Below are 27,307 nucleotides of genomic sequence, written 5' to 3' on the forward strand. Positions count from 1 at the left end.
TGAGACCAGGAAAACTAGAATACAACAATAAATACCATACGAAAATATAGCGCAAATTCTGTTTTAATACAAAAACACGGTCAAAGTTTTTTTTCTCATTACGCACTGTGTGCTGCAGGATTTTTTTTTATACTGCACACACTGACCACATAGACCCATTCTTTCATATGTAGGCCTACCAGCTTTCTCTCACTAGATTTGAAGGCGCTAGAATTTATGCGTACTAGTACGTCATGGACACTGGTGCGTAAGCCGTACTAGTACGTCCGAAACCCTGAAAGGGTTAAGGGGTGGGGCTGGTGGGCCCTGCAGACTGTGAACAAGTTATACAGGGCTCAGCAGGATGCAAGTGTTTGGACCTCCTCCTTCAGCAAGAACAATCACTTTGAGATGAATCTCTGTTGATAGAAGCTTAGACAGATAAGTCTCATCTCATCCACCTGTTCACATGTACTCCTGTCCTCCACTATGAACCTTGTGATGTGCCACTGACTGTGCATCATATTTTTATAATAATAATAATAATAATAATAATACTTTATTTCAGCATGATACAATATTTGTACAAAGGTGAATGACATTTGGGTGTACATGCAGAAAGCCCCTTAATATGTAGAGCAATTCTGGCAGACTTATGACTAACTTAAGATTAATAAAGTACAGTGGACCCCCGCTTAACGATCATCTCCCAATGCGACCAATTATGTAAGTGCGTTTGTAAGTGTATGTTTGGGGGTCTGAAATGGACTAATCTACTTCACAATATTCCTTATGGGAACAAATTCGGTCAGTACTGGCACCTGAACATACTTCTGGAATGAGAAAATATAGTTAACCGGGGGTCCACTGTAATGACAATTTTGACTAATTTTATACATACAGTCTGTCAGGCGAGTGTAAATATAAACTTAGGAGTTACAATAAATACAAGAGAATTGAATATCCTACTAGTTCATGCTATATGACTTTTATTAAGTTTAATTGTTTAAGGAATTACAGGTTTGATTATGATTATAGGTATACCTGGAGAGGGTTTTGGGGATCAACACCCCCACAGTCCGGTCAGTGACCAGGCCTTGTGGCCTGGTCACAGACTGGATTCTAGCATATTAACAAAAAGGGGATACAATGTTTTAATGTTTGAAAAGATTACAGATACTAAAAATAAGATAATATTGTTATGTTTATATTTAACAGTTTGCTCTTGAATCTGGCTTTCCCAAGTGCCTGTAGGGACCTCGAGGGGCATTTCTTGACATTAATATTTTAATGGTGTGTTAAGTGTTGATGGTTATTTTGATATCAGAGTGCTGTGCTTACTTGTGCTGGGTGTTTGCACTCAACAGGAACTCGACTGTTGTATAACAAGAATAAATGTAATTTGTCAAGACAATGAGAATTAAATTTAAAAGTCAATCATAACTGACCCTCCCTTTACCCTACCTCTTCCACCACCACCACCCCACCGCCCCCACCACTGATGCCGCTGCAGCCACCGCCGCCGCCACCATCACCACCACCCACCACTGCTGCCGCCACTGTCACCATCGCTGGCACCACCATTGCCACCACCATCACCTCCACTGCCTCCACTGCCATCACCATCATTACTACCACTGCCACAACCTCTTCCACCACCACCTCCTCCCCCACCTCCTCCTCCTCCTGCTCCTGCTCCTCCACCACCACCACCTCCTCCTGCTCCTCCACCACCACCACCTTCTCCTCCACCACCACATCCTCCTCCTCCATCACTAGCACCACTACCATCACTGCCACCACCTCTTCCTACACCACTATCACCACCTCCACCACAACCACCACCACCACCTCCAACACTGTCACCTCCACCACATCCTCCTCCTCCATCACCACCAACACTTACCATCACCTCCACCATCTCCTCCAACAAAACAAAACCACAACTTCCTGCATATATGGTACTGCTACAAATCAAAACATACTAAAGAAATAAACACATATGTACCAGCAGAATATAATACTCTTATCTGAGTCAAGCTTCATTACTCACTTCTAGGATGTAGTTCCAACCATCTTCGTTGAACACACCGTTGGTGTGGATGTGAGCAGCAAACAGTTCTTTAGCTTCCTCAATATTTTCCTTGGTTACTACTGGCCCTTGTAGCCAACGTTTTAGAATATATTGTAGACCAAAGAAAACAGTATAAGGAAACCTGCAAACGAGCAATGAAGGTTTGTACAAAAAACTTAATCTTTTATTACACTGTATATTAAGCAGATACAGTATTAAAGTGCTTTAATAGTCTTTCATATAATTACATGAATGCACAACTAAAAGTAAGCAGTTACCCAAGAAAAATGGAGTAATGAAACGATCTTGAGCATGACTGTGTTATGACAAAGAAGCCGTTTATTTATTTATTTATTTATTTATTAATTTGAACATGATACAGAGAAGTACAAAAGAATACAGTTAAATGCAGCATGCCAGCCACTTGAATGCTTCCACATCAAGCACTTGTTTTCTTTAAAAAAGAATTTATTAAAAAATAAAATGCCTTTTTATTTTTATGATTTAAGTATAGTACCTCAAATACAGCTAAAATTATTCCTGACAACATACAGTACAGTACAGTATTTCATTTTGATACAAAAATGAATCATTGTATACAGTACTATACAATCCAATTGATCTTTTTGTAAATGTTCATATTTTACAGCAGATTTTCAAACATTTATTTTAAAAAATTAATATACATTTTTAATAGAAACCACAAAATAGCTTACATAGGTTTTATAATATATTAAGATTATCTCTTTCTATACTGCCACTTATAATGAGCAAGCACACAAACAAAATATTTATAAATTAATGGATTATTTTCTCTCAGGGGTAAATAAATGAGCAATTTCTTTCACCATTTCTATACTTTTTTTTTATTATTATTATCACACTGGCCGATTCCCACCAAGGCAGGGTGGCCCAAAAAAGAAAAACTTTCACCATCATTCACTCCATCACTGTCTTGCCAGAAGGGTGCTTTACACTACAGTTTTTAAACTGCAACATTAACACTCCTCCTTCAGAGTGCAGGCACTGTACTTCCCTTCTCCAGGACTCAAGTCCGGCCTGCCGGTTTCCCTGAACCCCTTCATAAATGTTACTTTGCTCACACTCCAACAGCACATCAAGTATTAAAAACCATTTGTCTCCATTCACTCCTATCAAACACGCTCACGCATGCCTGCTGGAAGTCCAAGCCCTCGCACACAAAACCTCCTTTACCCCCTCCCTCCAACCTTTCCTAGGCCAACCCCTACCCCGCCTTCCTTCCACTACAGACTGATACACTTGAAGTCACTCTGTTTCGCTCCATTCTCTCTACATGTCCGAACCACCTCAACAACCCTTCTATACATATATTTTAAAAGCATCACACTATATCACTTATCTAACTGCTACTGTATCCATATGTTAAGTTATTTATAGCAAACCTCACAAAAATTTATGGCAAATGTCTTGGAGCCAAGGTAGGATTCTTCTGTGACAAAATTTTACATCCTAATCCAAGGTCTGTCAGCACAGTAGATATATTCAGAATGTATTTTTTTTTTTTCCAAAGTGAAAGTGCAATTTATGTGGTAAAGAAGTTAGACCATAAATCACAAATTTTGAATTACTTGGTTAATGTTGGAAAAAATGAGTCGGATGAAAAATTAAAATAAATTTTGAACTCCTCATTCACATGGGTAATAAGAAATGATGAAGATGAGCAACAATAAAATACAAGTCCAGCATTCATGCGACTAAGAAAAAGAAAAGATAAAACAGATTTAGCCCCCACTGCTACTGTCATCACAGTATGTAACGTACCTGCCGCCACGAGACTCAAAATATGAATACACCGATGTGGTGCCAGGAGGATACTGCCGATGGTGGGAGACCTGCAACACAAAATCGAAATTATTTCTATAGTGCAAAAATTATAGGGGGATAAGTCTGTTGAGTGTACCTGGTAAAGTGTATGGTAGAGTTATAATTGAAAGAATTAAGAGTAAGACGGAGAATAGGATAGCAGATGAACAAGGAAGCTTTAGGAAAGGTAGGGGGTGTGTGGACCAGGTGTTTACAGTGAAACATATAAGTGAACAGTATTTAGATAAGGCTAAAGAGGTCTTTGTGGCATTTATGGATTTGGAAAAGGCGTATGACAGGGTGGATAGGGGGGCAATGTGGCAGATGTTGCAAGTGTATGGTGTAGGAGGTAGGTTACTGAAAGCAGTGAAGAGTTTTTACGAGGATAGTGAGGCTCAAGTTAGAGTATGTAGGAAAGAGGGAAATTTTTTCCCAGTAAAAGTAGGCCTTAGACAAGGATGTGTGATGTCACCGTGGTTGTTTAATATATTTATAGATGGGGTTGTAAGAGAAGTAAATGCGAGGGTCTTGGCAAGAGGCGTGGAGTTAAAAGATAAAGAATCACACACAAAGTGGGAGTTGTCACAGCTGCTCTTTGCTGATGACACTGTGCTCTTGGGAGATTCTGAAGAGAAGCTGCAGAGATTGGTGGATGAATTTGGTAGGGTGTGCAAAAGAAAAAAATTGAAGGTGAATACAGGAAAGAGTAAGGTTATGAGGATAACAAAAAGATTAGGTGATGAAAGATTGAATATCAGATTGGAGGGAGAGAGTATGGAGGAGGTGAACGTATTCAGATATTTGGGAGTGGATGTGTCAGCGGATGGGTCTATGAAAGATGAGGTGAATCATAGAATTGATGAGGGAAAAAGAGTGAGTGGTGCACTTAGGAGTCTGTGGAGACAAAGAACTTTGTCCTTGGAGGCAAAGAGGGGAATGTATGAGAGTATAGTTTTACCAACGCTCTTATATGGGTGTGAAGCGTGGGTGATGAATGTTGCAGCGAGGAGAAGGCTGGAGGCAGTGGAGATGTCATGTCTGAGGGCAATGTGTGGTGTGAATATAATGCAGAGAATTCGTAGTTTGGAAGTTAGGAGGAGGTGCGGGATTACCAAAACTGTTGTCCAGAGGGCTGAGGAAGGGTTGTTGAGGTGGTTCGGACATGTAGAGAGAATGGAGCGAAACAGAATGACTTCAAGAGTGTATCAGTCTGTAGTGGAAGGAAGGCGGGGTAGGGGTCGGCCTAGGAAGGGTTGGAGGGAGGGGGTAAAGGAGGTTTTGTGTGCGAGGGGCTTGGACTTCCAGCAGGCATGCGTGAGCGTGTTTGATAGGAGTGAATGGAGACAAATGGTTTTTAATACTTGACGTGCTGTTGCAGTGTGAGCAAAGTAACATTTATGAAGGGATTCAGGGAAACCGGCAGGCCGGACTTGAGTCCTGGAGATGGGAAGTACAGTGCCTGCACTCTGAAGGAGGGGTGTTAATGTTGCAGTTTAAAAACTGTAGTGTAAAGCACCCTTCTGGCAAGACAGTGATGGAGTAAATGATGGTGAAAGTTTTTCTTTTTCGGGCCACCCTGCCTTGGTGGGAATCGGCCAGTGTGATAAAAAAAAAAAAAATAACTCTTATTATATACTGCTGGGCAAGAAATAAAAAGTTATACAAGTCAAAGGTAAGGTTTAGTCGACACATTCACCTATCTAGTAACTGTCCTGACCTAATAGCCACTTCCCCACCATGACAGGGCAATGCACTGAAAACAGTGTCCACCATTTACCCTTTAGCTACTATTCCAGAAAAGCATAGACATGTTGACACAACAAATTGGAACCACTTCATAGGTATTAAAGTAATCTGCATATTCCAAAGGCAGTTCAAATTCCATGGGTAACAAAAATCCATTTACTTCAGGACACTGAAGCTCTCAGTAAATTACAGTGGACCCCCGGTTAACGATATTTTTTCACTCCAGAAGTATGTTCAGGTGCCAGTACTGACCGAATTTGTTCCCATAAGGAATATTGTGAAGTAGATTAGTCCATTTCAGACCCCCAAACATACACGTACAAACGCACTTACATAAATACACTTACATAATTGGTCGCATTCGGAGGTGATCGTTATGCAGGGGTCCACTGTACTGTACTTACAACACTTCCTCAAGATACTCCACCTACACCTATCATGAATACACTTTATCTATTTTGTTTATTTTGTTCAAATTGTTTTACATGACCAAACCATTTTAATAACCATTCTTCTGCTCTCTACATTAGCTGCAAATTTCTTAACTCTTTATTATCAGAATAATACTCATGCCAAATAATTTTGGCTAAAACTTCTCTGCTACCTCCAATGCCTTACTGCAACATTTCAAAACCATAATTCACATTCAGTCAAAAAATTGGCCTTAAATTATGGCTTAATTCTAATTTTTACATCCATTGACAAATCACTATAAATTCAACACTCCTTTCTTTCTTTTCCTCATCTACTGTGATTTACCTAATCCTTCATGCAGTCTTCCACTGATATATCCATCCATCCTTCCTTCAAGTCCGAGTTATAAATTTATAATCTCTCTACTAACATTCATCCTCCTCCTCTTTTCTGTTGTCACTTCAACTTCCTATTTTACACCCCCTTCTTTTTTGAACTGTTACAAACCATCACTACTTCTCTTCCAAATCTACCAAAAAGCACTGTATAACCTGCAAACTATAAGTTTATTCAGGTATACACAAATACAGTTACATAGATTATCATACATAGCAGCATATGTGAAGAGGACCTAGGATAACCCAAAAAAGTCAGTGACTTATTTCCATTGTTGTCTTCAGGACACCTTCCAAATTCTTTAACATTTATTTTTCTTAACCTTTTTTAAAAGCAAACATAAAAACAGCAGAGCACTCAGCAGGCCTACTGGCCCATGCCAAGCAGGTGCAATTCACTCCACCCACACTCACTCAGTATCTTGTTTCTTTTTTTTTCTTTTTACATTCATGGAGTGATAAACCCTTAAAGGTCGTACAGCACACAGCTTACTTATATTTAAGGCTACCAGAGGCTCACTTCTGTGGCCCTATATTTGAATATCATTTATACACAAAAATTATTGCCAAAACAGTGCCTTCATTTATCATTTCTAAATCTAAATTTGTCTAACTTGAACCTCCTGCTGCCAGTCCTCTGTTCGTTAGATATTTTCAGTACTTTATTTATAACCCCTTCATTTATTCTGGATTTAAATTTGTACACTTCACTAACACTTCCCCCTTTCCCCACAATTTATATGCATCTTAAAAAGAGCAAGAATTTTTCAGCAATATATATGGAGAAATGATTTCTGATACTGAAGGATCAACTTAATCATCCTTCACTGTATGTTTTCTTGTCCATTCTGTAATATGGAGACAAGAGATGAGCAGCATAATCAACAAGAGGCTTTACCAAGGATATAAAGCTGGATTTCTTCTATTAACACTTCTTGATATGAAGTGAAGTCTATTAACTTTATTGCAAACACACTGAATGTATGTATTTTATGCACTCGCCTATTTGCAGTTGCAGGGGTCGAGTCACAGCTCCTGGCCCTGCATATATATATTCTTCTTTCAACAAACTGGCCATATCCCACCGAGGCAGGGTGGCCCAAAAAGAAAAACAAAAGTTTCTCTTTTCAAATTTAGTAATTTATACAGGAGAAGGGGTTACTAGCCCCTCCCCTCCCGGCATTTTAGTCGCCTCTTACAACACGCATGGCTTATGGAGGAAGAATTCTGTTCCACTTCCCCATGGAGATAAGAGGAAATAAACAAGAACAAGAACTAGAAAGAAAATAGCAGAAAACCCAGAGGGGTGTATATATATATATGCCTGTACATGTATGTGTAGTGTGACCTTAGTGTATGTAGAAGTAGCAGGACATACCTGAAATCTTGCATGTTTATGAGACAGAAAAAAAGACACCAGCAATCCTACCATCATGTAAAACAATTACAGGCTTCAGTTTTACACTCACTTGGCAGGACGGTAGTACCTCCCTGGGCGGTTGCTGTCTATCAGCCTACTACCTAGAATATATATATATATTTTTTTTCAACAAGTCGGCCGTCTCCCACCGAGGCAGGGTGACCCAAAAAGAAAGAAAATCCCCAAAAAGAAAATACTTTCATCATCTTTCAACACTTTCACCTCACTCACACATAATCACTGTTTTTGCAGAGGTGCTCAGAACACAACAGTTTAGAAGCATATACGTATAAACATACACAACATATATATATACGTATGTATATATATATATATATATATATATATATATATATATATATATATATATATATATATATATATATATATATATATATATATATATATATATATATATATATATATATATATATATATATATATATATATATATATATATATATATATATATATATATATATATATATATATATATACATATATCACACACACACACGTACGTCATCTTAAGCAAGCTTTTTTTCCTATATATTACACAATAAAATAAGGTAGAATGCATCAATAAAGAAGTCACAGTTAACAACACTGACTCTTAGTACTTGTGCTTTATAACATTACAAAACGTTACCGTCCTGTGACTATCACTTTTATCTAAATATTTAGTAACATACATATATAAGCTACACTTATTTATTTACAGTAAAACCATATAAATCACTCATATGAAAATTTGTTACGGGAGTATTACTTAGATATTAGTAAATGCTAATATCACTGTGTACATAACAATGGGTTTATCTTAGAATATGAAATACAGGCTTCTTGATACTGTAACCATACAAAGTGTATATTATTATTATTATTATAATCAAGGGGGAAGCGCTAAACCCGGAGGATTATACAGCTACAAAGTGTATAACCATCCAATATATCCCATCATGTCTAAAGAAATAAAGATATTCATCCCGACGCTGCAATTAATTTAGTTACTGCAGTTACTGAGACACGTCCTGAACAGGTCAGCACTTCTAGACTTGTCAAGTCTCAGTATCAATCAATTTATTTTATTTATTTTTTAATTTGAACATGATACAGAGAAGTAAAAGAAATACAATCAATCAATCGAAGTTTATTCTCTATAAGGTTTACAATGTGGGGTTTACAGATTTTGGATATTGTGTGGTTTACATGTAATAAAGTACTAATTATTAGGTTAAGTCTGCCAGAAATGCCTAGGCATGATAGTGGCTCCAGTCAAATTATGATACGTAAATACACATTCTAACCTTAGCAAAAAAATAAAATTTTATTAGTAGTAGTATTATTATTATTATCACTACCAAGGCAACACTTCATCTGAAATTCTCAGTTATTTTCTAAGTCTGTTTCTGCCTACAGAGTAATAACAGTGCGAGGCCACAGAGAGCAGCAGCAGTGCTCCGACATACCAACATACTATACAATAACAAAGACATTGACATCATTTTTACCTTGTACGAGTCGGCAAGAAGAATAACATTGTCAACACCACCTTCACCCATGATTGTCAAGTGTCAACTGAGAGTTGAGAGTAAAGTGCCTCCCAGACCCTGGCTGCAGCCACTGTTGCCACCCTCCAGCCACCCACACACCTTACCTGGCCTCATTGTTACCACCCTCCAGCCACCCACACACCTTACCTTGCCTCACTGTTACCACCCTCCAGCCACCCACACACCTTACCTTCCCTCACTGTTACCACCCTCCAGCCACCCACACACCTTACCTTCCCTCACTGTTACCACCCTCCAGCCACCCACACACCTTACCTTGTCTCATTGTTACCACCCTCCAGCCACCCACACACCTTACCTTGTCTCACTGTTACCACCCTCCAGCCACCCGCACACCTTACCTTGTCTCACTGTTACCACCCTCCAGCCACCCACACACCTTACCTGGCCTCACTGTTACCACCCTCCAGCCACCCACACACCTTACCTTGTCTCACTGTTACCACCCTCCAGCCACCCACACACCTTACCTTGTCTCACTGTTACCACCCTCCAGCCACCCGCACACCTTACCTTGTCTCACTGTTACCACCCTCCAGCCACCCACACACCTTACCTTGTCTCACTGTTACCACCCTCCAGCCACCCGCACACCTTACCTTGTCTCACTGTTACCACCCTCCAGCCACCCACACACCTTACCTGGCCTCACTGTTACCATACTCCAGCCACCCACACACCTTACCTGGCCTCACTGTTACCACCCTCCAGCCACCCACACAACTTACCTTGCCTCACTGTTACCACCCTCCAGCCACCCACACACCTTACCTTACCTCACTGTTACCACCCTCCAGCCACCCACACAACTTACCTTCCCTCACTATTACCACCCTCCAGCCACCCACACACCTTACCTTGCCTCACTGTTACCACCCTCCAGCCACCCACACACCTTACCTTCCCTCACTGTTACCACCCTGCAGCCACCCACACACCTTACCTTCCCTCACTGTTACCACCCTGCAGCCACCCACACAACTTACCTTCACTCACTGTTACCAACATGCAGCCACCCACACACCTTACCTTCCCTCACTGTTACCACCCTCCAGCCACCCACACACCTTACCTTCCCTCACTGTTACCACCCTCCAGCCACCCACACAACTTACCTTCCCTCACTGTTACCACCCTTCAGCCACCCACACAACTTACCATGTCTCACTGTTACCACCCTGAAGCCACCCAGACACCTTACCTTGTCTCACTGTTACCACCCTCCAGCCACCCACACAGCTTACCTTGTCTCACTGTTACCACCCTCCAGCCACCCACACAACTTACCTTGTCTCACTGTTACCACCCTCCAGCCACCCAGACACCTTACCTTGTCTCACTGTTACCACCCTCCAGCCACCCATACAACTTACCTTGTCTCACTGTTACCACCCTCCTGCCACCTTACCTTGTCTCACTCTTACCACCCTCCAGCCACCCACACAGCTTACCTTCCTTCTCTGTTACCACCCTCCAGCCACCCAGACAGTGTACCTTCCTTCACTGTTACCACCCTCCAGCCACGCACACAACTTACCTTGTCTCCTGTTACCACCCTCCAGCCATCCACACACCTTACCTTGCCTCACTGTTACCACCCTCCACCCACCCACATAACTTACCTTGTATCACTGTTACCACCCTCCAGCCACCCACACACCTTACCTTGTCTCACTGTTACCTCCCTCCAGCCACCCATACAACTTACCTTCCCTCACTGTTACCACCCTCCAGCCACCCACACACCTTACTTGGCCTCACTGTTACCACCCTCCACCCACCCACACAAATTACCTCGTCTCTCTGTTACCACCCTCCACCCACCCACACACCTTACCTTCCCTCATTGTTGCCACCCTCCAGCCACCCACACAACTTATCTTGTCTCACTGTTGCCACACTCCAGCCACCCACACACCTTACCTTGTCTCACTGTTAAAACCCTGCAGCCACCCACACAATTTACCTTCCCTCACTGTTGCCACCCTACAGCCACCCACACAATTTACCTTCCCTCACTGTTGCCACCCTCCAGCCACCCTCACAACTTACCTTGTCTCACTGTTACCACCCTCCAGCCACCCACACACCTTACCTTGCCTCACTGTTACCACCCTCCAGCCACCCACACAACTTACCTTCCCTCACTGTTACCACCATGCAGCCACACACACAACTTACCTTCCCTCACTGTTACCACCCTCCAGCCACCCACACAACTTACCATGTCTCACTGTTACCACCCTGCAGCCTCCCACACAACTTACCTTGTCTCACTGTTACCACCCTCCAGCCACCCAGACACCTTACCTTGTCTCACTGTTACCACCCTCCAGCCACCCATACAACTTACCTTGTCTCACTGTTACCACCCTCCAGCCACCTTACCTTGTCTCACTCTTACCACCCTCCAGCCACCCACACAACTTACCTTCCTTCACTGTTACCACCCTCCAGCCACCCAGACAACGTACCTTCCTTCACTGTTACCACCCTCCAGCCACGCACACAACTTACCTTGTCTCCTGTTACCACCCTCCAGCCATCCACACATCTTACCTTGCCTCACTGTTACCACCCTCCACCCACCCACATAACTTACCTTGTCTCACTGTTACCACCCTCCAGCCACCCACACACCTTACCTTGTCTCACTGTTACCTCCCTCCAGCCACCAATACGACTTACCTTGTCTCATTGTTACCACGCTCCAGCCACCTTACCTTGTCTCACTGTTACCACCCTCCAGCCACCCACACACCTTACCTTGTCTCACTGTTACCTCCCTCCAGCCACCCATACAACTTACCTTGTCTCACTGTTACAACCCTCCAGCCACCCACACACCTTACCTTGTCTCACTGTTACCTCCCTCCAGCCACCCATACAACTTACCTTCCCTCACTGTTACCACCCTCCAGCCACCCAGACAACTTACCTTCCCTCACTGTTACCACCCTCCAGCCACCCACACACCTTACCTTGTCTCACTGTTACCTCCCTCCAGCCACCCATACAACTTACCTTCCCTCACTGTTACCACCCTCCAGCCACCCACACAACTTACCTTGTCTCACTGTTACCACCCTCCAGCCACCCACACACCTTACTTGGCCTCACTGTTACCACCCTCCACCCACCCATACAAATTACCTCGTCTCTCTGTTACTGCCCTCCACCCACCCACACACCTTACCTTCCCTCACTGTTGCCACCCTCCAGCCACCCACACAACTTATCTTGTCTCACTGTTGCCACCCTCCAGCCACCCACACACCTTTCCTTGTCTCACTGTTAAAACCCTGCAGCCACCCACACAATTTACCTTCCTTCACTGATGCCACCCTACAGCCACCCATACAATTTACCTTCCCTCACTGTTGCCACCCTCCAGCCACCCTCACAACTTACCTTGTCTCACTGTTACCACCCTCCAGCCACCCACACACCTTACCTTGTCTCACTGTTAAAACCCTGCAGAAACCCACACAATTTACCTTCACTCACTGTTGCCACCCTCTAGCCACCCACACAATTTACCTTCCCTCACTGTTGCCACACTCCAGCCACCCTCACAACTTACCTTGTCTCACTGTTACCACCCTCCACCCACCTACACACCTTACCTTGCCTCACTGTTACCACCCTCCACCCACCCACACACCTTACCTTTTTTTTTGTCTCACTGTTGCCACCCTCCAGCCACCCACACAATTTACCTTCCCTCACTGTTACCACCCTCGAGCCACCCTCACAACTTACCTTGTCTCACTGTTACCACCCTCCACCCACCCACACACCTTACATTGCCTCACTGTTACCACCCTCCAGCCACCCACACACCTTACCTTGTCTCACTGTTACAACCCTCCAGCCACCCACACAACTTACCTTCCCTCACTGTTGCCACCCTCCAGCCACCCACACAACTTACCTTCCCTCACTGTTACCACCCTCCAGCCACCCTCACAACTTACCTTGTCTCACTGTTACCACCCTCCAGCCACACACACACCTTACCTTGCCTCACTGTTACCACCCTCCAGCCACCCACACAACTTACCTTGTCTCACTGTTACCACCCTCCAGCCACCCACACACCTTACCTTGCCTCACTGTTACCACCCTCCACCCACCCACACAAATTACCTTGTCTCACTGTTGCCACCCTCCACCCATCCACACACCTTACCTTCCCTTACTGTTGCCACCCTCCAGCCACCCATACACATTACCTTGTCTCACTGTTACAACCCTGCAGCCACCCACACTCCATACTTGGCCTCAATGTTACCACCCTCCACTCACCTTACCTTGCCTCACTGTTACCACCCTCCAGCCACCCACACACCTTACCTTGTCTCACTGTTAAAACCCTGCAGCCACCCACACAATTTGCCTTCCCTCACTGTTGCCACCCTCCAGCCACCCACACAATTTACCTTCCCTCACTGTTGCCACCCTCCAGCCACCCTCACAACTTACCTTGTCTCACTGTTACCACCCTCCAACCACCCACACACCTTACCTTGCTTCACTGTTACCACCCTCCAGCCACCCACACAACTTACCTTGTCTCACTGTTACAACCCTGCAGCCACCCACACAACTTACCTTCCCTCACTGTTGCCACCCTCCACCCACCCACACAACTTACCTTCCCTCACTGTTTCCACCCTCCACCCACCCACACAACTTACCTTGTCTCACTGTTTCCACCCTCCACCCACCCACACACCTTAAATGGCCTAACTGTTACCACCCTCCACCCACCCACACACCTTACCTTGCCTCACTGTTACCACCCTCCAGCCGCCCACACATCTTGCCTTGTCTCACTGTTACCACTCTCCAGCCACCCACACACCTTACTTGGCCATACTGTTACCACCCTCAATTCAAAGTTTATTCTCTATAAAGATTACAATGTTGAATTTACAGAATTTGGTTGTTGTGTGGTTTACATGTAGTTAAATAATGATTACAGAGTGTACCACTAGAACGCCTAGCATGGCTAGGCATTTCGGGCAGACTTAGTTTAATTCTTTATTTTAAAATATTACAAATTATGAGGTAAGTTGGTTTTATGGCTAAGTGACTAAATACTAGTTTGTGAGTTTAGTAATGTGAATGCTTTTGTTTTGGCACTATACATAGTTTCAGTATTGGAGTATCATAGGATTCATTATTTTAAGATTGAGATTAATATTTCTGTTTATGGTCTAATGGGTGAGTGTAAGTGTGAACCACCAGGTGGTATTCGTGTAGTTAGTTGATGGGGTGTATCAGGGAGATAAGATGTTTTCTAATGGTAGTTTTGAAGGTGATGAATGTGTCTGCAGTTCTAGAGTTCTCAGGTAGGGTGTTCCAGATTTTAGGGCCTTTGACATACATTGAATTTTTGTAAAGGTTTAGTCGGACACGGGGAATGTCGTAGAGATGTTTGTGTCTGGTGTTATGCCTGTGGGTTCTGTCACAACTATCAGGAAAGCGTTTTAGGTCAAGGTTGATATTGGAGTTTAAGGTCCTGTAGATGTAGATTGCACAGTAGTAAGTGTGGATGTACTGAACAGGGAGTAAGTTTAGATCTATGAAGAGTGGGGGGGGTGTGTTGCCAGGGATGGGATTTAGTGATTATTCTTACTGCAGCTTTTTGTTGGGTTATTATTGGCTTTAGGTGTGTTGCTGCAGTTGATCCCCAAGCACAAATAGCATAGGTGAGGTATGGATATATAAGTGAATGGTATAGTGTGATAAGGGCAGTTTGCCGCATGTAGTATCGTATCTTGGAGAGGATCCCAACTGTTTTGGATACTTTTTTTGGTTATGTGTTGGATATGGGTGCTGAAATTCAGGTTGTTGTCAAGGTATAGGCCTAGGAATTTGCCCTCCTTATGTCTGGTAATTAGAGTGTTGTCGATCTTAATGTTAATTTGTGCATCTCCTGTTCTGCTACCAAACATAATGTAGTAGGTTTTGTCAGTGTTAAGCGTAAGTTTATTGGCTGTCATCCAAGTCGATATTTTGATCAGCTCCTCGTTAACAATGGTGTTGAGGGTGGCAAGATTAGGGTGAGAGATGACATAAGTCGTGTCGTCAGCAAAGAGAATGGGTTTCAGGTGTTGGGATACGTTTGGAAGATCATTGATGTATATGAGGAAGAGCAGGGGACCAAGGACACTTCCCTGCGGAACTCCAGTATCAAGTGGCCGTGTTGTTGATGCTGTGTCTTTAATGGTGACATACTGATACCTATTAGTAAGGTAAAATTTGAAATAAGCAAGCGCATAGCCTCTTATACCGTAATGGTCAAGTTTGTGGAGTAGGATGTTGTGGTCTACTGTGTCAAAAGCTTTTCTTAGGTCAATAAAAATTCCTAGTGGATATTCCTTATTTTCCAATGCTGTGTAAAGCAGAGCTAGCATTTTTTATGATTGCATCATTAGTGCTTTTATTTTTCCTGAATCCAAATTTGCAGGGGTTGAGTATGTTTTGTGTTGTTATAAATGAATATAGTCTCCTGTGCACGAGTTTCTCAAAGATTTTGGATGCTGTCCTGGGAGACAGTAATGGTGAAGCTGGAGGTGCTGTCCTGGGAGACAGTAATGGTGAAGCTGGAGGTGCTGTCCTGGGAGACAGTAATGGTGAAGCTGGAGATGCTGTCCTGGGAGACAGTAATGGGGAAGCTGGAGATGCTGTCCTGGGAGACAGTAATGGTGAAGCTGGAGATTTTGTCCAGGTAGTCGGGAATTATACGCAGGAAGGAATACATATAAATGACCTCATAGGGGACAGGAGCCATAGTAGGGAAACAAGTGTAGTCAAAGATAAGATAAAACCAATATTGCAAACTAGAAATACCGCAGGAAATAGCAAACAAGAGGACTCCACTAGCAATAGTGAGGATATATTACCAAAAACAACTGGTGGGAGCTCCATTGTTGGTGCTAGGGAGGATAGAAGTAAGACAGGGAAACATGCACCAACAGGGAATACAGTCACAGAAACCCAAGGCAAACGGAAACCAAGCCTGTGCACATACTATGCACTCGGTATCTGCTGGCATGGGAAATCTGGAAAAACAGATGGGACGTGCAACTATGACCACCCTAGAAAATGCCATGCCCATATGACAACATCTTATCTCCCTGATACACCCCATCAACTAACTACACGAATACCACCTGGTGGTTCACACTTACACTCACTCACCCACAGCCACTCAAGAGGGAGAGGTTTTTTAGTGCCAGGAAGGAAAAAAAACTGGCAGGAAATGGCAGAAATCGTAAGATAAGATAAGATAAGATTTCGTTCGGATTTTTAACCCCGGAGGGTTAGCCACCCAGGATAACCCAAGAAAGTCAGTGCGTCATCGAGGACTGTCTAACTTATTTCCATTGGGGTCCTTAATCTTGTCCCCCAGGATGCGACCCACACCAGTCGACTAACACCCAGGTACCTATTTGCTGCTAGGTGAACAGGACAACAGGTGTAAGGAAACGTGTCAAATGTTTCCACCCGCCGGGAATCGAACCCGGGCCCTCCGTGTGTGAAGCGGGAGCTTTAGCCACCAGACCACCGGGCCACCGGGCCACAGTAATGGTGAAGCTGGAGGTGCTGTCCTGGGAGACAGTAATGGTGAAGCTGGAGATGCTGTCCTGCAATGGTAAGTTTGATATTGGCCTATAGTTGTTTAAGTCTGTAGGGTCACCACCTTTATGTATTGGTGTAACCCTTGCCATCTTGAGTAGTTTTGGGAAGGTGCTAGTATCTAGTGACTTGTTAAAAAGTAATGAAATAGCATGCGAAAGGATATGGGCTGCTCGCTTGTACAGTAATGGTGCGACATTAGACAGATTCCCTGAGTTGTTTCTAAGTGACTTTATAATCTCGGTGACTTCCGAGGGCTCAGTTGGTGCAAGATAGAAGGAATTTGGGAAATTCCCATCTAGGTAGTCCCCGGCATGGGCATTGGTATGTGGGATTTTATTGGCGAGATTAGATCCTATGGTTGAGAAGAAGTCGTTTATCTTGTTAGCTGTGTCAGTGGGATGTAGTGGTGTTTCATTAGGTTAAGTTAGGACAATATTCTTGTTTTTTTTCAGTTTGTGGGTCCCTAGAATCTGAGAGAGTGTTTTCCAGGTCTTTTTTATATCTCCTCTAGTGTCTGTGAATCTACTGGAGTAGTATAGTTGTTTGGCTTTCTTTATTACTTTGGTGAGAACTGATGAATAGTGTTTAAGAATATCTTTGTGTATTAAGCCCTGTCTATATTGCTTTCCATATTGGTGTTTCTTATCAATGGATTTCAGAATGGTACTGGTTAGCCATGGGCAACCAAGCCGTTTGTTTGTGTTCTGTTTCGTTTTTATAGGACAATGTTTGTTGCATAGTCTAAGTAATTTGTTAAGAAAAATGTCTGTCTAGTCATCAATACCATTGGCCTTGGAGAATTCTGTAGGCCAGTCAACAATCTCTAGGACAGCTGTGAACTTCCTTATTGAGGCCTCGTCATGGAGTCTAAATGAGACTTTGTTGAATTCAAGTGGTGGCTTACTAATGTTTGTCAGGAGGAAGGTAGGGTAGTGGTCTGTAGTGCTATCTGTGATTATCCCTGATTTAAGGGGTGCTAGTATATTGGTCCATATGTGGTCTATTATGGTTGCACTTGTCTCAGTGAGCCTGGTTGGTTTAGTTATTGTTGGTAAGAGAAGTGTGTTGTTCATATTGTTGATGAAATCAGCTACAGGCTGATCATCTAGTAAGCCAATGTTGATGTTGAAGTCTCCAGCTAAGAGAAGGTGGTGCTTATTCATTTGTCTGTTTGTTATTTGTGACTCACCCACACACCTTGCCTCACTGTTACCATCCTCCCCCCACCCACACAACTTACCTTGTCTCACTGTTGCCACCCTCCAGCCACCCACACAACTTACCTTGTCTCACTGTTACCACCCTCCAGCCACCCCCACACCTTACCTGGCCTCACTGTTACCACCCTCCACCCACCCACACACCTTACCTTGCCTCACTGTTACCACCCTCCAGCCACCCACACAACTTACCTTGTCTCACTGTTACCACCCTCCAGCCACCCACACAACTTACCTTGTCTCACTGTTACCACCCTCCAGCCACCCACACAACTTACCTTGTCTCACTGTTACCACCCTCCAGCCACCCACACAACTTACCTTGTCTCACTGTTACCACCCTCCAGCCACCCCCACACCTTACCTGGCCTCACTGTTACCACCCTCCACCCACCCACACACCTTACCTTGCCTCACTGTTACCACCCTCCAGCCACCCACACAACTTACCTTGTCTCACTGTTACCACCCTCCAGCCACCCCCACACCTTACCTGGCCTCACTGTTACCACCCTCCACCCACCCACACACCTTACCTTGCCTCACTGTTACCACCCTCCAGCCACCCACACAACTTACCTTGTCTCACTGTTACCACCCTCCAGCCACCCACACAACTTACCTTGTCTCACTGTTACCACCCTCCAGCCACCCACACAACTTACCTTGTCTCACTGTTACCACCCTCCAGCCACCCACACAACTTACCTTGTCTCACTGTTACCACCCTCCAGCCACCCCCACACCTTACCTGGCCTCACTGTTACCACCCTCCACCCACCCACACACCTTACCTTGCCTCACTGTTACCACCCTCCAGCCACCCACACAACTTACCTTGTCTCACTGTTACCACCCTCCAGCCACCCACACACCTTACTTGGCCTCACTGTTACCACCCTCCACCCACCCACACACCTTACCTTGCCTCACTGTTACAACCCTGCAGCCACCCACACAACTTACCTTCCCTCACTGTTGCCACCCTCCAGCCACCCACACAACTTACCTTCCCTCACTGTTACCACCCTCCAGCCACCCTCACAACTTACCTTGTCTCACTGTCACCACCCTCCAGCCACCCACACACCTTACCTTGCCTCACTGTTACCACCCTCCACCCACCCACACAACTTACCTTGTCTCACTGTTACCACCCTCCAGCCACACACACACCTTACCTTCCCTCACTGTTGCCACCCTCCAGCCACCCACACAACTTACCTTCCCTCACTGTTGCCACCCTCCAGCCACCCACACACCTTACCTTGCCTCACTGTTACCACCCTCCAGCCACCCACACAACTTACCTTCCCTCACTGATGCCACCCTCCAGCCCCCCACACAACTTACCTTGTCTCACTGTTACCACCCTCCAGCCACCCACACACCTTACCTTGCCTCACTGTTACCACCCTCCAGCCACCCACACAACTTACCTTCCCTCACTGTTGCCACCCTCCAGCCACCCACACAACTTACCTTCCCTCACTGTTACCACCCTCCAGCCACCCTCACAACTTACCTTGTCTCACTGTCACCACCCTCCAGCCACCCACACACCTTACCTTGCCTCACTGTTACCACCCTCCACCCACCCACACAACTTACCTTGTCTCACTGTTACCACCCTCCAGCCAGACACACACCTTACCTTCCCTCACTGTTGCCACCCTCCAGCCACCCACACAACTTACCTTCCCTCACTGTTGCCACCCTCCAGCCACCCACACACCTTACCTTGCCTCACTGTTACCACCCTCCAGCCACCCACACAACTTACCTTCCCTCACTGTTGCCACCCTCCAGCCACCCACACAACTTACCTTGTCTCACTGTTACCATCCTCCAGCCACCCACACACCTTACCTTGCCTCACTGTTACCACCCTCCAGCCACCCACACAACTTACCTTCCCTCACTGTTGCCACCCTCCAGCCACCCACAAACCTTACCTGGTCTCACTGTTACAACCCTGCAGCCACCCACACAACTTACCTTCCCTCACTGTTACTACCCTCCAGCCACCATCACAACTTACTTTGTCTCACTGTTACCACCCTCAAGCAACCCACACAACTTACCTTGTCTCACTGTTACCTCCCTCCAGCCACCCACACAACTTACCTTCCCTCACTGTTACCACCCTCCAGCCACCCACACAACTTATGTTCCCTCACTGTTACCATCCTCCAGCCACCCAAACAGCTTACCTTCCCTCACTGTTACCACCCTCCAGCCATCCACACAGCTCACCTTCCCTCACTGTTACCACCCTCCAGCGACCCTCACATCTTACCTTGTCTCACTGTTACCACCCTCCAGCGACCCTCACATCTTACCTTGTCTCACTGTTACCACCCTCCAGCCACCCACACATCTTACCTTCCCTCACTGTTACCACCCTCCAGCCACCCACACACCTTACCTTGTCTCACTGTTACAACCCTGCAGCCACCCACACAACTTATGTTCCCTCACTGTTACCATCCTCCAGCCACCCAAACAGCTTACCTTCCCTCACTGTTACCACCCTCCAGCCATCCACACAGCTCACCTTCCCTCACTGTTACCACCCTCCAGCGACCCTCACATCTTACCTTGTCTCACTGTTACCACCCTCCAGCCACCCACACATCTTACCTTCACTCACTGTTACTACCCTACAGCCACCCACACACCTTACCTTGTCTCACTGTTACAACCCTGCAGCCAACCACACAACTTACCTTGTCTCACTGTTACCACCCCCCAGCCACCCACACAGCTGTGGGGAGCCTGTCCGAGTATAATAGGAGGTGAAGGACCTTGCCACACTCATAGCACAACCAACCATTCGCTACTCTTGTCCTGATCTACCATCAAAGAACCCGACCTGAAATTGGTGAGTATAAAAATTACTGATTTTGTAAAAAATAAAGATAATTTTGTTTGAATATTTATATTATTGAATCGTTAGGACTTTTCATTAGATATTCCCCGAAAAAATATCATAGTGGTTGAAGAAGAGGTGAGTTAGCAAGTGTTTGCTGTGTACATTATACAGTGTACAGGAAACACACACACGTTTAATCGACATGTGCCTAGGACCAAATGGTAACTAACACCTTACTTGGCCTCACTGTTACCACCCTCCACCCACCCACGCACCTTACCTTGCCTCACTGTTACCACCCTCCAGTCACCCACACAACTTACCTTCTCTCACTGTTACCACCCTCCAGCCACTCACACACCTTACTTTGCCTCACTGTTACCACCCTCCAGCCACCCACACACCTTACCTTGCCTCACTGTTACCACCCTCCACCCACCCACACAACTTACCTTGTCTCACTGTTGCCACCCTCCAGCCACCCACACAACTTACCTTGTCTCACTGTTGCCACCCTCCAGCTACCCACGCATCTTACCTTGCCTCACTGTTACCACTCTCCAGCCACCCACACACCTTACATTGTCTCACTGTTGAAACCCTGCAGCCACCCACACAACTTACCTTGCCTCACTGTTGCCACCCTCCAGCCACCCACACAACTTACCTTCCCTCACTGTTGCCACCCTCCAACCACCCTCACAACTTACCTTGTCTCACTGTTACCACCCTCCACCCACCCACACACCTTACATTGCCTCACTGTTACCACCCTCCAGCCACCCACACAAATTACCTTGTCTCACTGTTACAACCCTGCAGCCATCCACAAAACTTACCTTCCCCCACTGTTGCCACCCTCCAGCCACCCACACAACTTACTTTCCCTCACTGTTACCACCCTCCAGCCAACCACACAGCTTACCTTCCCTCACTGTTACCACCCTCCAGCCACCCACACAACTTACCTTGTCTCACTGTTACCACCCTCCAGCCAACCACACAGCTTACCTTCCCTCACTGTTACCACCGTCCAGCCACCCACACAACTTACCTTGTCTCACTGTTACCACCCTCCAGCCACCCACACATCTTACCTTGTCTCACTGTTACCACCCTCCAGCCACCCACACAACTTACCTTTCCTCACTGTTACCATCCTCCAGCCACCCACACAGCTTACCTTGTCTCAGGGTTACCACCCTCCAGCCACCCACACATCTTACCTTGTCTCACTGTTACCACCCTCCAGCCACCCACACAACTTACCTTCCCTCGCTGTTACCACCCTCCAGCCACCCACACAGCTTACCTTCACTCACTGTTACCAGGCCCGGTGGCCTGGTGGCTAAAGCTCCCGCTTCACACACGGAGGGCCCGGGTTCGATTCCCGGCGGGTGGAAACATTCGACACGTTTCCTTACACCTGTTGTCCTGTTCACCTAGCAGCAAAATAGGTACCTGGGTGTTAGTCGACTGGTGTGGGTCGCATCCTGGGGGACAAGATTAAGGACCCCAATGGAAATAAGTTAGACAGTCCTCGATGACGCACTGACTTTCTTGGGTTATCCTGGGTGGCTAACCCTCCGGGGTTAAAAATCCGAACGAAATCTTATCTTATCTTACCACCCTCCAGCTATCCACACAGCTTACCTTCCCTCACTGTTACCACCCTCCAGCCACCCACACAGCTTACCTTCCCTCACTGTTGCCACCCTCCACCCACCCACCCACACACCTTACCTTGCCTCACTGTTACCACCCTCCACCCACCCACACAGCTTACCTTCCCTCACTGTTACCACCCTCCAGCCACCCACACAACTTTCCTTGTCTCACTGTTACTACCCTCCAGCCACCCACTCATCTTACCTTGTCTCACTGTTACCACCCTCCAGCCACCCACACAACTTACCTTCCCTCGGTGTTACCACCCTCCAGCCACCCGCACAACTTACCTTTCCTCACTGTTATCTTCCTCCAGCCACCCACATAGCTTATCTTCCCTCACTGTTACCACCCTCCAGCCATCCACACAGCTTACCTTCCCTCACTGTTACCACCCTCCAGCCACCCACACAGCTTACCTTCCCTCACTGTTACCACCCTCCAGCCACCCACACAGCTTACCTTCCCTCACTGTTACCACCCTCCAGCCACCCACACAGCTTACCTTTCCTCTCTGTTGCCACCCTCCAGCCACCCACGCACCTTACCTTCCCTCACTGTTACCACCCTCCAGCCATCCACACAGCTTACCTTCCCTCACTGTCACCACCCTCCAGCCACCCACACAGCTTACCTTCCCTCACTGTTACCACCCTCCAGCCACCCACACAGCTTACCTTCCCTCACTGTTACCACCCTCCAGCCATCCACACAGCTTACCTTCCCTCACTGTTACCACCCTCCAGCCACCCACACAGCTTACCTTCCCTCACTGTTACCACCCTCCAGCCACCCACACAGCTTACCTTCCCTCACTGTTACCACCCTCCAGCCACCCACACAGCTTACCTTCCCTCACTGTTACCACCCTCCAGCCATCCACACAGCTTACCTTCCCTCACTGTTACCACCCTCCAGCCATCCACACAGCTTACCTTCCCTCACTGTTACCACCCTCCAGCCATCCACACAGCTTACCTTCCCTCACTGTTACCACCCTCCAGCCACCCACACAGCTTACCTTCCCTCACTGTTGCCACCCTCCAGCCACCCACACAGCTTACCTTCCCTCACTGTTACCACCCTCCAGCCACCCACACAGCTTACCTTCCCTCACTGTTACCACCCTCCAGCCATCCACACAGCTTACCTTCCCTCACTGTTACCACCCTCCAGCCACCCACACAGCTTACCTTCCCTCACTGTTACCACCCTCCAGCCACCCACACAGCTTACCTTCCCTCACTGTTACCACCCTCCAGCCACCCACACAGCTTACCTTCCCTCACTGTTACCACCCTCCAGCCACCCACACAGCTTACCTTCCCTCACTGTTACCACCCTCCAGCCACCCACACAGCTTACCTTTCCTCTCTGTTGCCACCCTCCAGCCACCCACGCACCTTACCTTCCCTCACTGTTACCACCCTCCAGCCATCCACACAGCTTACCTTCCCTCACTGTTACCACCCTCCAGCCACCCACACACCTTACCTTCCCTCACTGTTACCACCCTCTAGCCACCCACACAGCTTACCTTCCCTTACTGTCACCACCCTCCAGCCACCCACACAGCTTACCTTCCCTCACTGTTGCCACCCTCCAGCCACCCACACAGCTTACCTTCCCTTACTGTCACCACTCTCCAGCCACCCACACAGCTTACCTTCCCTCACTGTCACCACCCTCCAGCCACCCACACAGCTTACCTTCCCTCACTGTTGCCACCCTCCAGCCACCCACACAGCTTACCTTCCCTCACTGTCACCACCCTCCAGCCACCCACACAGCTTACCTTCCCTCACTGTCACCACCCTCCAGCCACCCACACAGCTTACCTTCCCTCACTGTCACCACCCTCCAGCCACCCACACAGCTTACCTTCCCTCACTGTCACCACCCTCCAGCCACCCACACAGCTTACCTTCCCTCACTGTCACCACCCTCCAGCCACCCACACAGCTTACCTTCCCTCACTGTCACCACCCTCCAGCCACCCACACAGCTTACCTTCCCTCACTGTCACCACCCTCCAGCCACCCACACAGCTTACCTTCCCTCACTGTCACCACCCTCCAGCCACCCACACAGCTTACCTTCCCTCACTGTCACCACCCTCCAGCCATCCACACAGCTTACCTTCCCTCACTGTTACCACCCTCCAGCCACCCACGCACCTTACCTTTCCTCACTGTTGCCACCCTCCAGCCATCCACACAGCTTACCTTCCCTCACTGTTACCACCCTCCAGCCACCCACGCACCTTACCTTTCCTCACTGTTGCCACCCTCCAGCCATCCACACAGCTTACCTTCCCTCACTGTTACCACCCTCCAGCCACGCACGCACCTTACCTTTCCTCACTGTTGCCACCCTCCAGCCATCCACACAGCTTACCTTCCCTCACTGTTACCACCCTCCAGCCACCCATGCACCTTACCTTTCCTCACTGTTGCCACCCTCTTGTGGAAAATACTGTATATATTTTCCGGAAATACGGTAATTTATAGGTAAATAGATGGCCTATATTGTATTTAATAAAATTATGTTATGGAAAATGGGAAACTGAGCCCGCGCCTGGGCAGAAGAGACTCGCCACTTTGGTTTTGAATGAGCTAAGTAAACGTTAGTGTAATGGGAAGAATTTTCGTGCTCTAGAGGTTAAAATTGGGCTGACACCTCTCAAATAGGAGACGAAATTGTTGAATGTGCATTCCTGCATAACTTGAGTATCAGGCGACTGGACAAGACAGCTCCAGGAACCTCAGATAAGTCTGTTTATGTTTAATTCTGGTCAGTATTTTCATAAATTTAGGCAGTGAGGTTTTCTATGATACACCTTAATCCCCAGTCAAATTGGTGAGTGATTTTAAGATATTCTCCTTCTGTTATGTAAATGTGTTTATATATAATCATTTTTTAATTTAATGTACAGTCCACAAATTTATATATTTACCAGAATTCCTGGTTGTTGTGATAGAAACACAGGCCTTATCTCTAGGCTTTATTGAACATAGAATCTTCATAGTACTTCTGCAACAACAAAATATAATGACTAGTACATCTAATAATGGCTTCTACAGGGATGGTGATGTCTTGCATATGTCAAGAGAAAAGTTATAACTACAGGCCACATATTTAAACTCACCATGTAATCTGCATCGCTGATAAATTGATAAAGTAGGAGAGAATCACACACCATGTGTTGGTGCCCATGACACACACCAAACTGTTGTTGTTGTTAAGGGCCCCTAGAGGTGGTGCAGTATTATCCTGCTGCTGCTCCCCACAGGACCAGTATCACTACAATCTCCCCCTTCTAAAATATCAGAGACAGTAATCTCCCAAACTGTTAGGTGGGCGACGTACACGTCCCGACCTTCGTAGCCCTTGAGCCTCTTCACCAGGTTCGATATTTTCCAGCGGGGTTTGATTAACTGCTGGAGCAGAATCCTCTATTTCCATAGGGGTAGTCTCAAGGGGCTTTCCAGGAGAAAACGAAGCATCTTTCACATCTATTGGTGTATCTTGAGATTCCACACTAATAGGGATTTCAACTGGGGCTAAATGTCTTGTAGATACTGTAGTCTCTTCACCATTTTGGTAGCGAATGTGGGCGTAATGTGGATTAGCTTGCAGGAGCTCTACCTCTTCCACTAAAGGATCCGTCTTGTTCATCCTACGGTGACTCTTCAGGAGAACGGGTCCAGGATGACATAACCAAGTGGGCACGAAGGCTCCCGTAGAGGAACGACGTGAATAGTTGAGGAGTCTTTCATGAGGGGTTGCATTAGTAGCTGTGCACAGCAGTGATCTAATAGAGTGAAGAGCATCAGGTAGGACAGTTTGCCAGTGTTGAACAGGTAGATTGCGCGACTTTAATGTCATTGTAACTGCCTTCCATATAGTACCATTGAACCGCTCCACTTGACCATTGCCTTGAGGGTTGTAGCTTGTTGTTCTGCTGCAGGCAATACCTTTGCTAGCCAAAAACTCCTGAAGTTCGTTACTCATGAACGAGGATCCCCTGTCTGAATGGATATAAGCTGGCATACCAAAAATAGAGAACAACTGTGAAAGACAACTAATAACAGTTGAAGCAGCCATATTTGCACAGGGGAATACAAAGGGAAACCTTGAATATTCATCTACTATGTTAAGGAAATACCTATTCTGATTTGTGCTTGGTAGAGGTCCTTTGAAATCTATATTCAATCTTTCGAAAGGCTGGGTGGATTTTATGAGATGAGTCTTCTCTGGCTGATGAAAGTTTGGCTTGCACTCTGCACATACTCTGCATGCTCTGATCACTTGTCGCACATCTTCCACTGAGTAGGGCATGTTCTTTGATTTGACAAAATGGTACAGGCGTGTAACTCCTGGGTGACACAAAGCCTTGTGGAGAGCTGAGAGTGATTGCAAATCATGACATGCTGCTCCACAG

The 27,307-nt window shown here is 46.3% G+C and overlaps 1 protein-coding gene across 1 annotated transcript in view; it reads right to left on the reverse strand.

The window, feature by feature from the left end:
• Nucleotides 1–9,518, reverse strand: part of LOC138853135 (nicotinamide phosphoribosyltransferase-like) — an 88,574-nt gene extending 79,056 nt beyond the window's left edge. The window contains exons 1-3 of the mRNA XM_070088099.1: nucleotides 9,385–9,518; nucleotides 3,857–3,927; nucleotides 2,033–2,195 (exon numbers count right to left, since the gene is read on the reverse strand). Of these exons, the coding sequence (XP_069944200.1) occupies nucleotides 2,033–2,195; nucleotides 3,857–3,927; nucleotides 9,385–9,435 (285 nt within the window). The 5' untranslated portion in view covers nucleotides 9,436–9,518. The remainder of the gene's footprint in view (nucleotides 1–2,032; nucleotides 2,196–3,856; nucleotides 3,928–9,384) is intronic.
• Nucleotides 9,519–27,307: the final 17,789 nt, after the last annotated feature.

This window comes from Cherax quadricarinatus, chromosome 23, assembly GCF_038502225.1.
Source record: "Cherax quadricarinatus isolate ZL_2023a chromosome 23, ASM3850222v1, whole genome shotgun sequence".
Classification (NCBI taxonomy): Eukaryota; Metazoa; Arthropoda; class Malacostraca; order Decapoda; family Parastacidae; genus Cherax; species Cherax quadricarinatus.